This window comes from Thecamonas trahens, assembly GCF_000142905.1.
Source record: "Thecamonas trahens ATCC 50062 unplaced genomic scaffold supercont1.37, whole genome shotgun sequence".
Lineage (NCBI taxonomy): Eukaryota > Apusomonadida > Apusomonadidae > Thecamonas > Thecamonas trahens.
Window position 1 is genome coordinate 1 of NW_013657643.1, and position 12,542 is coordinate 12,542.

Sequence of the window (12,542 nt, forward strand, 5' to 3'; positions counted from 1 at the left end):
ACCTACCTACCTACCTACCTACCTACCTACCTACCTACCTACCTACCTACCTACCTACCTACCTACCTACCTACCTACCTACCTACCTACCTACCTACCTACCTACCTACCTACCTACCTACCTACCTCCTAACCCTAACCCTAACCCTAACCCTAACCCTAACCCTAGCTGATGCCTCGTCAACCCTAGCTGATGCCCCATCAACCCTAGCCCCACTCCATTCCTCCCCACCAACCACCACTCACTCCACTTGCCACTCACTGCCCCCTTGCCACTTCTACCCATCCCACCCATGACCCACATCCACATTCCCATCCATGCCACCATACTCACCTCCACCGCACCATGCGCATGGCTGTGCATGGGCCTGGATTGAGTCTTTGATGCGGATTCACATTCTCCATCCCCCCATTGACACTTGCCGGTGTCACTTGTTCGGGTGAGTCGCATGTGCGGGTTGTTGATTGACATGAATGTCATTCAACATTTTCATGATTCGCCACTCGTCACTCGTTCGATTGTTTGACATTGTATTGAATGTCAGTGATCATTGTCAATTGATCATTCGATTCTTTCCGTTTCTTTTCTTGTTGGCTGACTGTGTTCTTTGTTCTTTGCCGTTCATGTTTCCACATGCTTTGTTGTTGCTATTGTCTGCCTCCATGTTCTGCTTTGGTTGCTTTTGCCTGTGATGGTTGACTACAATCGACATGCATTCCCATTCATCATTCCTTTCGCTCTTGTTGTTGCGTTGTATTATTTTTCGTCATGCTTCATTTGTTCTTGACTCCCCTGTTTTCATCGACCTTGACTTCCACATCTATGATCGACCGTTGCTCACTACACCATCGATTCTCATCTTTGTTGTCGTTGGCCATGGTCAATAGTTTTGCATGCAACGTATTTTGTGTTGACCCTGTTGTGTCGTGGTCATGGTTGATCTGCAGATCTGATCGATCAACCGCGCCCTGCCTCATCGACCTCAACGTCACCCGAGTCCACCCTATTGCCTGCCAGCTTTACTTAGTCCCTGTTGACTTCCTCATGTGTGTGCTGTGAATGTCATGTTTGACCTCTGGCTGTTGTCGTGGACGTCATTGCCTCGTTTGATGCTTGTTCCGGCTTTTCTTAAATTAATTCAACGTTCAACTCAATTAACGTCCGCCGCCTTCCCTCTGCCGGCCAAGCCCCTCCACCCTTATTGCCCACACGCCACACACACCCATCAGCCGTATCATACTCACCTTCATCAATGCTCAAGCCCAATCGCCATACCCAGCACCCCTCCGCCGCCACGCCACCCACGTCACGACCTCCCTTATCCCCCCTACCATACTCATTACGCCCGGTCACCACCAACGACCACCCTCACCCCCTACTCCACCACCACCACTCTCATTTCAACCACAACCACCACCCCCATGCCTTGGTCATGTCCACCACCATCCCATCGCGCACCCCGCTTCCTCTTCCTCCCCATCCTCCTCCTCTCCCCGCTCCATCTCACCCCCATCCCCATCCCCAACCTCAATACCCACACCCCTCAACCATCACTTGCCATACTGCTTATCTACCAACCAACAGCAATCTTGATTCACCCAGCCTCAACCCCGCCCCCTCTGCTGCCCCGGCCTCGCCGACCACCAGCCACCAGCCGTCGGCCCCTCGCCCGATCAGGCCCACCTGCATCACCACCTAGCTCTCACCCACCACAACCTACGCAACCCGCGACCACACTCAAGGTCATCACTCACCCCACACTAGCTCCAGTACCAATATCGCTATCACCCATCCCCAGCGGCCTCGGCTCACTTCCGCCACGACCTTCGGCCGCTCGACCCGCACACACCCCTACCACCCTCATTACCGATTATGACCAATGCCAATTTACCTGCATTGCCCGCCGCCGCCGGCCATCAACCACTTCTCATCACCAGCTACGCAACTCCTGCTGCACATGTAGCGCAACTGATCCTGAAATTTAGATCTACACCTGATTGCTGGCAATGGACGACAGCCGACTCGATTCGTCGTCAAAGAGGGTGTCGCCCGGGTCGGCGAGCGACGACATGCCGATGCCCGCCATTGACGGTGCGACAGGCTGCGAGTGGTCGGCAAAGTCGTCGAGCTGTACCTCGGTCGTCATATGGCCAGAGTCGGCGATGGCCACGTTCTCGGCCTCCCACTGCTGCTCAGGGTCCAGCTGGGACGCTGCTGCCTTTTCCGACATCGCCAGCAGGCGCACGTCTAGCGCGTTACCAACCACAATGGCGAGCACGTTTCCCAAAATACCTAGCATCACGCCGCCACGCCGCAGCACAAACGACTCGAGCGTACCGGCGTACAGCACCATCGACGTCGCCGCCAACACAACGACCGCCACCACGTTGTGTACCGTCGACATGTACGGCCGCGCGAGCGCGAGCTGGACGAGCGTCGCCACAAGGACCACGGCTGCCGTGCTCGCCTTCGAGTCGTCGCCGGTGAAGAACGTCATGCACATCACCACGCCCACCTTGCGAAGCATGATCGCGCCCTCAAACCACCACGCCTCGTCCACGAACCGGCCCACAAGGAATCCGAACCGGAGCGCAAACGTCACCGGGTCGAGCGACCGCCGCCTGCGCGAGAGGAGCATCACCACTACGCCCGGGATCCCGATCGCGTAGAGCGCGACGGCGAGCATGGCCGAGACCGCTAGTCCCCACCACGCCGACGTGTAGCACCGTCGCGATGGGTCGGCGTCCAGCAGCCACCGTCCAGACTCGTCCTTACGGCACCCGAACGGTGCAAACGACGCGCCCGCTAGCGGCAGATAGAGAACCACAAGGAGCTGGAACCACGTCCGCCCGGCACCCGACGTCAGCTCGCCCATGTTCTTGTTCCCAACCCACCCGACGCCGGCCTTGATGAGCACCGCAAACGCCAGCGCGAGCACCGCGACGGCCACGGCTGCAAACAGCGGGAGGAGCAGCGTCAGCACCCACTTCATCACCCATACGTCCGTGCCGTCCGCCGCTGCACACTCTGGCGACGTGAGGCTGAAGTCGAGGTTGAGCGCCGAGGCAAAGTCAAAGTACACGCGCGCGATCGAGCCCCAGTCCAGGTCAAGCTTGCCGTACATGGCCGAGATCTGCAGCGCGTTGAGCCCGATCATGGCGGCTGCAAACTTGTACCGCACGCTCGCCGCAAGGTTAAACGCAAGGAGCACGCCCGTCACAAAGAGCACGCCCAGAACAAGCAGCATCACAACCACTATGTTCTTGCCCGTGTCGCACTTGCGGCACAATGAGCCGAGCCGGTAGTACCCGTCGGCGCACTCGGCGCACAGCCGCGACGTATACCCGGCCTGGCACCGCCCAGATCCAGCACATGCACGCGCAACAGGACACGTCACAAACAATCCAGGATCGTCGTCGGGGAAGAACCCAGGCGCCGCCACAGGCGCCGCCCTACCGCCGGCACAGACGCCGCCACGCGGACACGGTGCGCACGCCTCACCCACCGCCGCACCTGCTGTCCAGAACCCGGGCGCGCACTCGCAGAGCGACGTGCCGTTCGCGGCCACCCGCACGGTGCCGACCGGACATACTGGTGTGGCTTGGCACGGCGCAAACGAGACCTCGTTGGACACGGCGTCGTCCGCACACCGCGCGCACACCACAGTGCCATCCCGTTCCGTGCCTCCAAACCCGACGCCGCACGCCACAATGTCGACCGAGCCCGTCAATGGGGTCACCGCCAGTCCGCTTGCGCTCGCGCTCGCGCTCGCCACGCCAAGCTGCCATGCCACCGTCACGGGCGGCAAAGCTCCCACCCGCGCTGTAGCCGCAACTTGCGGCAGCGGCACGCTCACAGACGCAAGCGCGCTTGTCGTCTGTCCCGTCAGCACGACGTCGGGAGACCCATCAAAGGTGAGCTGCACATCAAGCCGCGGCTCAAACATGACCTGCCCAAGCCAGTCGCGGCCGCGCAGCTCGCCCATCATCACCGAGCCCGACTGCAGCTCAGCCTGCGACTCGGCAATCCACTCGAGGTTGGCCAGCGGGCCGACAATGCTCGCACTGTCCAGCGCGGCAAACGCCGACGCGTTCATGCGGAACCACGGAAGCGTGGCCGCCGACGCACGGCTCGGCGCAAATCCTTCCGCGGCGCACACAAATGCGTCCGACCCCGTGCTGCCCGACCACACCGAGGCGGCACCAGAGACGGAAACCACAGCGTCGCACACGGCAAGCCCGCCACCGAGCGTGGTCGCGACGTTGTCCTCCATGACCACGTCCACAAGTTGCGTGCCACCAGTGACAGCATGCGGGCCAGCACGAACAGCAGCACCGCCGCCAACAAGCGGCACCTCCACGCTCGTGCTCGCCTGTTCGAACGCCACCACGCGCGAGACCGCCATGGCTGCGATGCCGCCACCGAACGACGCCCGGTTGCGGCGGACAGTTCCAGCGTTCATGACAAGCATGGTGTCCTCCACGAGCGCGCCGCCGCCCGCGCCGCCCGCCACGTTGTCCTCGATGAGTGCGTCCGCAATCGCCGCCGCGGTGCCTGTGCCGAGCCGCAGCCCGCCGCCCGAGCCCGACACGGCCGTGCACGACGCGATGCGTGCGCCGTCGGCCATTTCCACCCGCGCGCCCGCCACGGCCACCACGCCGCCACCCGTGTTGCCGGCCTCGCAGCCCACGATCTGGGCTCCGGCGCCGAGCCTGAGCTGCGTTCCAGCACCCCGCACGTACACACCGCCGCCCGAGTCTGACGCCGAAGACCCGGTCACCGTAGAGTGCGTCACCTCCACAAACGCGCCGCCCGATGCGAGCAGCGCACCGCCCAGCCCGACGTCCAGCAGCGGCGCGCCGTCCGCACGCGGCGCACTCGCGCAGTCTCTCATCGTCACATTGTGCAGCGAAACGCGTGCGTCCACGCCCTCCGCACGAATGGCCGGGGTACCGTGTAGCGACCCGCGCGCCGTCCTCCCTCCGACTACGTCCACGCCGTCGAGAGTCAGATCGCCAACAAGCTCGGCACCCGCAGCCACGAGCGGGCCAACACGAAAGAGCACACCAGTGTCACCGCCATGCTCGCTGCAGTCAAAGATCGCTCGCCCTCCTCCCTCGGACGCAAAGCGCACGCTGTGAGTGAGCAGCGCGTGCGAGTCGGCGCGGCACGTGTACCGCCCGGCCGGCAGCACCACTGTGTCACGCGTACAGCGGGAGGTTGTGCTCAAGACAGCCATCACGTCGGCAAACGTGCGGGCACAACCGGAACAAAGCGGTCGCGTTGGCACCACGCGCTCTACGGGTGTGTACGAGGTAAACGCAGAGCGTCTCAGAGTCGGGATCCAACCAAGCGTGAGTGCCGCGCTGCCAGCAAAGTAGACGACGTCAAGGTCACCATCGCCCTCCACGTCGATGGCGTCGACGCCGAGCGCGCCAACCATGCTGCCGAGGAGGCGACAGGTGGGAAAAGTTCCATTGCGCGCAGTGTTGGAGCACCACACGGGGCGGCCCTCGGACCACGTGGCCATGAGCACGTCAACGTCGCCGTCGCCATCGACGTCGGTGAGTACAGGCGAGAGCGGGGTGTCTGGCAGTGTCGACAGGGCCACTACGGGCGCAAACGCCCCTGTGCCGTTGTTGAGAAAGACTTGCAGCTCGGCCTGGACGTCGATCACGAGGTCGACGTCACCGTCGTTGTCGACGTCGCCGAGGTTGAGCCAGGAGCACGACTGATAGCAGTCCGCGGCGGAAAGTACGGTATCGTCGAGCACGGTCATGGAAGCGGGCGTCCACATGCGGGCCGCAGCCCCTGAGAGCCAGTACACGGTGTCCGACTGCTCCTTGACCACCGCGTCAACGATGCCGTCACCGTCGACGTCGCCAGTGGCGGCGCTGTTCGAGTACACGCCAGAGTTGAACGAGAACGAAGGAGGTGGTGTGGCAAAGCCGTCGACGTTCTCGTACCACGTGACAGACTGTGACCCAGCGCTGTCGACAAGGATGTCGGTGTCCCCGTCGCCATCGACGTCGTACACCGCCAAAAAGCCAGTGGCATCCGCAACGTTGCGGAACAACAGCTCAAACGTGCCTTGGCCATCGATGTTGAGGTAAATCGCGAGCCGACCGTTGCCATAGCCCTCACCCGGGAGCTCTGTGAATGCCACCATGTCGAGATCGCCGTCATTGTCCATGTCGGCGAGCTGGATGCCCGACACAAAGTTCTCGGCAAAACCTCCGATGGTAGTGAGCGAGTTGAACTCACCCGCGCCGTCACCGTTGGCAAACCATACGAACGAGGTCGACGTCGCCGTCACGACGTCGATATCCCCGTCGCCGTCGACGTCGCCATACGCCGCAGCGTACTTGTGCATGTGCCTTAGCCGCACGTCGTGCGGCACAGCATTGGGCGTCACACTTATGGCTGTCCCAAACCGGGTACTGGATATCGGCGTCGGCTCGTTCATGTACCAAGCAACGTGATACCCGCTGCCCAAGAGCACGTCGCCGTCCCCATCGCCGTCGATGTCGCCAACACTAACCACCGCCTTGGAGCCAGAAGGAGGGCCCACCATCGTCACGAGGTTGTCCTGACAACACCGAGGGTACCGTCGCCACGTCCAAAAACACCGAGACCCGGGTCATGCCGAACGTCGCGAGGTTAACCACAACCATGTCAAGAGCACCGTCATTGTTGAGGTCGCTGAGCTCGAAGGCATCGAACGTGTACTCGGTCGAACCATCGAACACTTGCGTAGTTGTCCACGCACCCACAGCGTCGCGCGCAACAACAAAAATGTCCTCGCGGACCAACACCACAAACTCGCCCACCCCGTCGCCGTTCATGTCGGCGAGCGAGGCGGCGAGAGGGATGGCAGGGCTGTCAAAGGGCACGGCAGTCGCGGAGACTGCCCAAGAGGTGGCGCCGTCAAGGTTTTCCATCCACTCCAGGTCCGAGCCGACAACACCAAACACGTCGAGGTCGCCGTCAGCATCAACATCGCCTACGCCTGCCAACCGCACAGGCAGCGTAGTCACGCTGCCGAACGAGATGCCGGCAGCTGAGAGCACGCATTGAGTGATGCTCCCCGTTCCCACAAAACGTCAGCACGCCCGTCGCCATTCATGTCGACGACGTCGAGAGCGACGACAGCGCCCGTGGTGGACACCATCAGCGGCGTCGCAAACGAGCCGGTACCGTCGCCAACATACACTTCCACGTCGCCCACGGCTGAATGAGGTGCTGTCACAACGTCAGACGCTCCATCGCCATCGACGTCGCCGACCGCGAGGACGAAAGATGAGTGAGGGGTTGTGACGTTCCAATGGACGTCTACTAGTGCCGGCGCCAGGTACACCCGTAACTGCGAGTGGACCGCGACGACAACGTCGCTCTTCCCGTCGCCGTCCACATCCGCCGCCGCCAGTGCGCCTGCTGGACTGAACGTGTCTCCAAAAGTGGACGCAACGACGAGTGTCGACGGGCCCGCGTTGCGAAGAATGTAGTGCGGCGCCGGCCCTTTGCCAAGGACCACAAGGTCATCTGTGCCGTCACCATCCATGTCGGCCGCAACTAGCGCCACCGGGCGCACCACTTGCGCGTTGGCAGTCACAGAGGCCGCAAACGACCCGTCGCCGTTCTGGAGAGCGACACGCAGTTCCTGTCCGCCCGCCACCTGTGCGTAGAGAACGTCCAGGTCACCGTCGCCATCGAAGTCGAGCAGTGCGTGTCCATACGCGGCCTCGATGCTGATCGGCGTTGCCTCCGTCGCCAGGGGCGGCACGTTGCGACACACGTAGAGAGCGCCGCCAACAACTCCCGCTCGCCCCACGACACTCGCACGGCCGATCCCCGTCACGTCTCCCGCTTCAAGCTGATAGTGGAGCAACGCCGTGTTGGCGACCGAAACAAACGAGTCGAACCCAGTGAGTTCGGCACGCAGCCACCCAACAAACGGGGCCCCGTTGTCGAGCGTCAATAAGATATCGTCAAGACCGTCGCCGTCAACGCTGCCAATGGTGACCGAGTACGGCTCGCCTGAAATAGAGATGACCTCAGGTGACTCAAACAAGACCAGCTCGTTGTTACGGCACAAAAACAGCGAGTGGCCCAGCGCCGCGTTGCGGACGGCGATGACGATGTCCGCCACACCGTCGTTCGTGACGTCGCCGACGGCAAAATCGACAAAGGTATCGCCTGCGCGAGCATTGGCCACCACCTTTCCTGGCCCAAATAAGCCACTTCCGTCATTCGCCCGCCAGTACACAATCGAGCTGTGGATAACCACAACATCAACATCGGCATCGGCGTCGAGGTCGGCGAGCAAAAAATCGTGCACCTCGTCTCCGCCCAGCACACGTCCGAGGACCATACTACCAAGGCCGTCTGAGTTTTCAAACCACAAGAGTTGCTTCATAGCACCACCAACCACACTACCCATGACCACAACATCGTTGTCGCCATCACCGTCCACGTCGGCCACACGAGCCACCTCGGCCGTCGGCGCCGCTGCAAAGACCTCGGCCAGCGCAACAGGTACCTCCGCCATGCATTGCACGGGGGCGGCTGGGGTGACCAGGGGGACGAGGCTGCCCATGACCAGCATGCATGTCAGGATTGTCTGCATGGTTGGTGGGGAGTTGGGTGTGTGTTTGTGTGTGTGTGTTTGTGTGTGTGTGGGGGGGGGGGGGGGGGAGTGAACGCAGTGGGGAGAGTTCAGGTGTTGTGGCGTGCAACACTCGTGTTGGCTCGGGTCCCGAGTGCGAGCGCAAGTGCGTGTGGGAGGGCGTGGCCGGCCAAGTCGTTGCAGGCGCGATTATCACACGGATGGGTGAGTGGTAGGGAGGAGGGTACGTGTTTGTGCTGGTGTCGTCCTGATTGCATCGCTAAGGTGCAGATGGTGCTTTCGGCGTGCCATGCCCGCGGCCAGGGACGACCCGGGGGCCAGAGACGGCCCGGGGGCCGACGTGTATGGTTGCAGTGGGGCTTCGGGTTTGCCGCCGGCCCGACCAGACACACGCTCATGTGTCACGAGGCATTGCCATGAGCGTGAACGCACGCCGATGCGTGATCCGAGCCCCTTGTCTTCGACTTGGCACCATCAACGCTCCCATGACCACCCCCACCGGTCAATGCGCCGAACCCAAGCCACACATGTTGCGCCAGCCCCAAGCAAACAGGCACGATTCAGCCACCCACTTCACTCGCCCGCCCACCCACCCGCCCCACACACACACACACGCACATGCTGGAAACCCTCCCAACCGAACTCATCCTCGCTGTCGCCGCCTTCCTCCCAACCCCGGTCGACCACCTCGCCCTCGCCTCGTCGTCCAAGCGCCTTCACGCCGCCCTGCTTGGCAGCCCATTCGTCGCCGCCCTCGCCCACGCCAAAGCCGGATACGACACCTGCGTCAGGCACAAGCTGTGGAGAGGGGCTCGGCTGGCTCTCTGCTCTCTCACGGTTCCAAAGCCAAGCACGAGTGACCCCGATCCCATGAGCCTCGTCGCCATCTTCGACCCCGCCCTCCCCGAGTCGGACGAGTGGATGGCCCTCGTCCGCAAGCTGGCTGCCATGCATGCCGCCGCGTATTCAACTGCGCTGCCGCCTGGTCTGTGTAGGCATTTGGGGCAGTATTTCTGTGGCTGCATTGGACTCGCTGCGTTTGCCGTCCTCCATGGTATGAGCGATGTGGCGCTTGGTCTCCTCCCAAGAGCGGATGCCGGGGAGACGGCCCTTGTGCTCCGTTCTGCTGCTAGTATCGGGCTGGTTCCCGTGGTGGAGGCCATTATGCACCATCCAAAGATCAGCTCCGACACGCTGGCTCTCTCTAATTGTCTCGCATGGGCTGCCGAAAAAGGCCACATCGACATTGTTCGCCTTCTCCTCGCCGACGATCGTGTCGATCCGTCCGCCAAAGCCAACTATGCCATCACCAGGGCCTCGCACTACGGCCACGTCGACACTGTCCGCCTCCTCCTCACCGACAATCGTGTCGATCCGTCCGCCAAAGACAACTGTGCCATCCGCTTGGCTTCGTTTACGGCCACGCCGACGTTGTCCGCCTCCTCCTCGCTGACGATCGTGTTGATCCGTCCGCTGGTGATAACTGCGCTATCCACAGCGCCTCGCGCAACGGCCACTCTGACGTCGTTGCCCTCCTGCAAGCCGCAGGCTGCTCCCTCCCATGACCCTCCCAACATGCAGCGGTACTGATCCTGCCATGTCCATGATCAGCCTCAGTCCGATAAGTGGATGGCCCTCATCCGTGAGCTGGCTGCCCACTGCGGCAGGAGCAATCCTCGCACCCACACCTCACCCGAGACAAGTTGGCGTGACATAGTAAACATGACCCGCCATTTTGGTGATCAAGCTACCTTGCCCCGTCCACACACTCTGCATCGACTCCCCCTCCCCAAACTCTACCCAAGCCCACGCCCACCTCTCTCTCCCACGGGTTCCATGTACCACACCCCAAACACGTCAAAGACAGCCCCACCAAAGAAGCAAACCTCGCTTGTCTCCTTCTTTGCCCGCGCCCCGCCATGCTCGACCCCGTCGACCGCCAAGCGCAAGCGGCGCACCGAGTCGTTCCCCACCGCCGCCCCGCCGCCTGTACCTGACGAGACCGCCTCCTCGCCTCCACCCGAGAAGCGCGCTCGTCCGCTGGATGCTCCTGTTGTCGAGATATCGTCGTCTCCTGTCGCGGTGGCGACGCCGGCTCCCGGTCCTCCTCCTGCCCCTGCCGACGCTATCGACCTTGATGCTACCATCGATCTTGACGCTGTTGTCCCGACCTCGGCTCTACCGCCACACGACGGCAAGGAGCCCGCCATCGAAGGTGATGAGCCGCAGCCTAAGCTCGCGCCGCAGTGGGATCTCTCGCAGCCCTGCGAGGCTGTCCTCATGCCGCACTCGGTCTCGAACACGCGCGCGAGCGCCAGTGGGCCGGCGGCGACGCAATGGTCTGTCATGTGCCGCGCGCTCGCTCCCGCCAACCTCCCGGTCACGCCTCACGGCTTTGTGGCACTGTTGTCCGAGCTGCGCGGCGTAGACGACATCGACGCCTCGGCCTGGCTCTGGTTCTGGGACGAGAGCGCGAGCAAGGACGAGGCGCATCGGTTCTTTGTCGATACTCTTCCGCGGATGGCTGCGCTTGCGCTGAGCTTGCCAGCTCTGTTCCCGGATCCCGTGCCACTGCTCCGCCGTGGCGAGCCGGGCGCGGTGACGCTGACCCAGGCACAGCTGGCGTGTGCGATGGCTGTTGCGGCCTTTGGCTGCTGGCCGTACCGCAACGCACGGCGTGGCTCGTCGGCCCGCGACCTTGCCGCCTTTCCGTCGTTCACCTTTATGCACCTCTACGCCGCCGTCCGCAAGCCGAGCGTCGCTGGCAAGTTCCGCTGCCTCATCCACTACTTTGAGGAGGCGTGCGCGGCGTACTCGCCCGACGCGCCAGGCGCCAACGTCACCTTTGCCCGCCTTGTTGCCCATCGCGAAACCGACTGGGACGACGATGAGACGTTGCTGGAAGCGGTGACCATCGACGCCGATGCGCTCATCGAGGACGTGGCCAGCGCTGACGCCGGATGGGACTTTGTCGAAGTCGACTTTGCCAACCGCTTTGTCGGCGGTGGCGTCCTTGGCAACGGCTGCATCCAGGAGGAGGTGCGCTTTCTTATTGCGCCCGAGCTCATTGTCTCGCGACTGCTTGCCGAGGCGCTCGACGATGACGAGGCGCTGCTCATAGTCGGGGCGCAGCGGTACTCGGCACACGCCGGCTACGGCGCGTCCTTTACCTTTGCCGGCGGCTACAACGACCCTGCGCCGCTCGCTGCAAACGGCCATCGGACGACCGCAGTTGTGGCCATTGACGCCGCCGCTTTCGCAGCCATACGGTCCAGTTCTCGGACGCCGCCATCGCGCGCGAGCTGCGCAAGGCTTCCGCGGGGTTTGCACCCCATCCCGCGCTCGACGCGAGCCGCCCGCGCGCGGTCGTCACCGGCAACTGGGGCTGCGGCGCCTTTGGCGGCGACCCCGAGCTCAAGTTTGTGCTCCAGTGGCTCGCCGCCTCCACCAGCGGCCGCTCGATGGTCTACTGCACCTTTGGCGATCCCGCCTTTGCTGCCGCCGCTGCCGCCATGGTCGACACCGTCCGCGCCGCCGCCACCACCGTCGCCGGCCTCTACTCGCTCATCCGCGAGTTTGCCGAGGTCGTCAGCCCGCCGCTCTCTCCCGCCGGCACCAGCAAGCCGCGCAAAAAGGTGCCATCGCTTTTCAAGTTCCTCCACTTTGCGCTCCGCCCGCCGTCGCCTTAGCCACACCAGATGAACCTGAAACAACCAAATCGCCTGTATCGGGTGGTTGCTCCCGCTCGTTCGTTGCTTGCCTCCATTGGCTCATTTTCATCGGCTTTCCTCCCCACTTTCCTCCGAACTTCGCAATGTACGCCCATGACACGCAAGCCACCTCCCACACCGCGGGCTCTTCCACAAGCTACTGCTGCCCCCTCCCCGCCCTCCTTGGGCTCTTCCCCCCCCCGAG

At 62.8% G+C, this 12,542-nt stretch overlaps 3 protein-coding genes across 3 annotated transcripts in view; 2 read left to right on the forward strand and 1 right to left on the reverse strand.

Annotated features, from left to right (window-relative positions):
- Positions 1-1,988: 1,988 nt before the first annotated feature.
- On the reverse strand, positions 1,989-8,549 carry AMSG_07703 (uncharacterized protein; the record flags this gene model as incomplete). The annotated part of the gene is made up of 3 exons (XM_013900327.1): positions 1,989-6,590; positions 6,637-7,061; positions 7,112-8,549. 3 exons carry the CDS (start codon positions 8,547-8,549, stop codon positions 1,989-1,991), a joined length of 6,465 nt encoding a protein of 2,154 aa, XP_013755781.1.
- A 948-nt stretch (positions 8,550-9,497) lies between these two features.
- Positions 9,498-12,316, forward strand: AMSG_07704 (Poly(Adp-ribose) glycohydrolase; the record flags this gene model as incomplete). Its single annotated transcript, XM_013900328.1, has 4 exons — positions 9,498-9,618; positions 9,718-10,095; positions 10,495-11,861; positions 11,903-12,316. The coding sequence occupies 4 exons, from the start codon at positions 9,498-9,500 to the stop codon at positions 12,314-12,316; spliced, it is 2,280 nt and encodes a 759-aa protein (XP_013755782.1).
- A 109-nt stretch (positions 12,317-12,425) lies between these two features.
- Positions 12,426-12,542, forward strand: part of AMSG_07705 (uncharacterized protein) — a 1,597-nt gene continuing 1,480 nt past the window's right edge. Inside the window, exon 1 of the mRNA XM_013900329.1 lies at positions 12,426-12,443. The gene's annotated coding sequence lies outside the window, so the exon portion shown is untranslated. The remainder of the gene's footprint in view (positions 12,444-12,542) is intronic.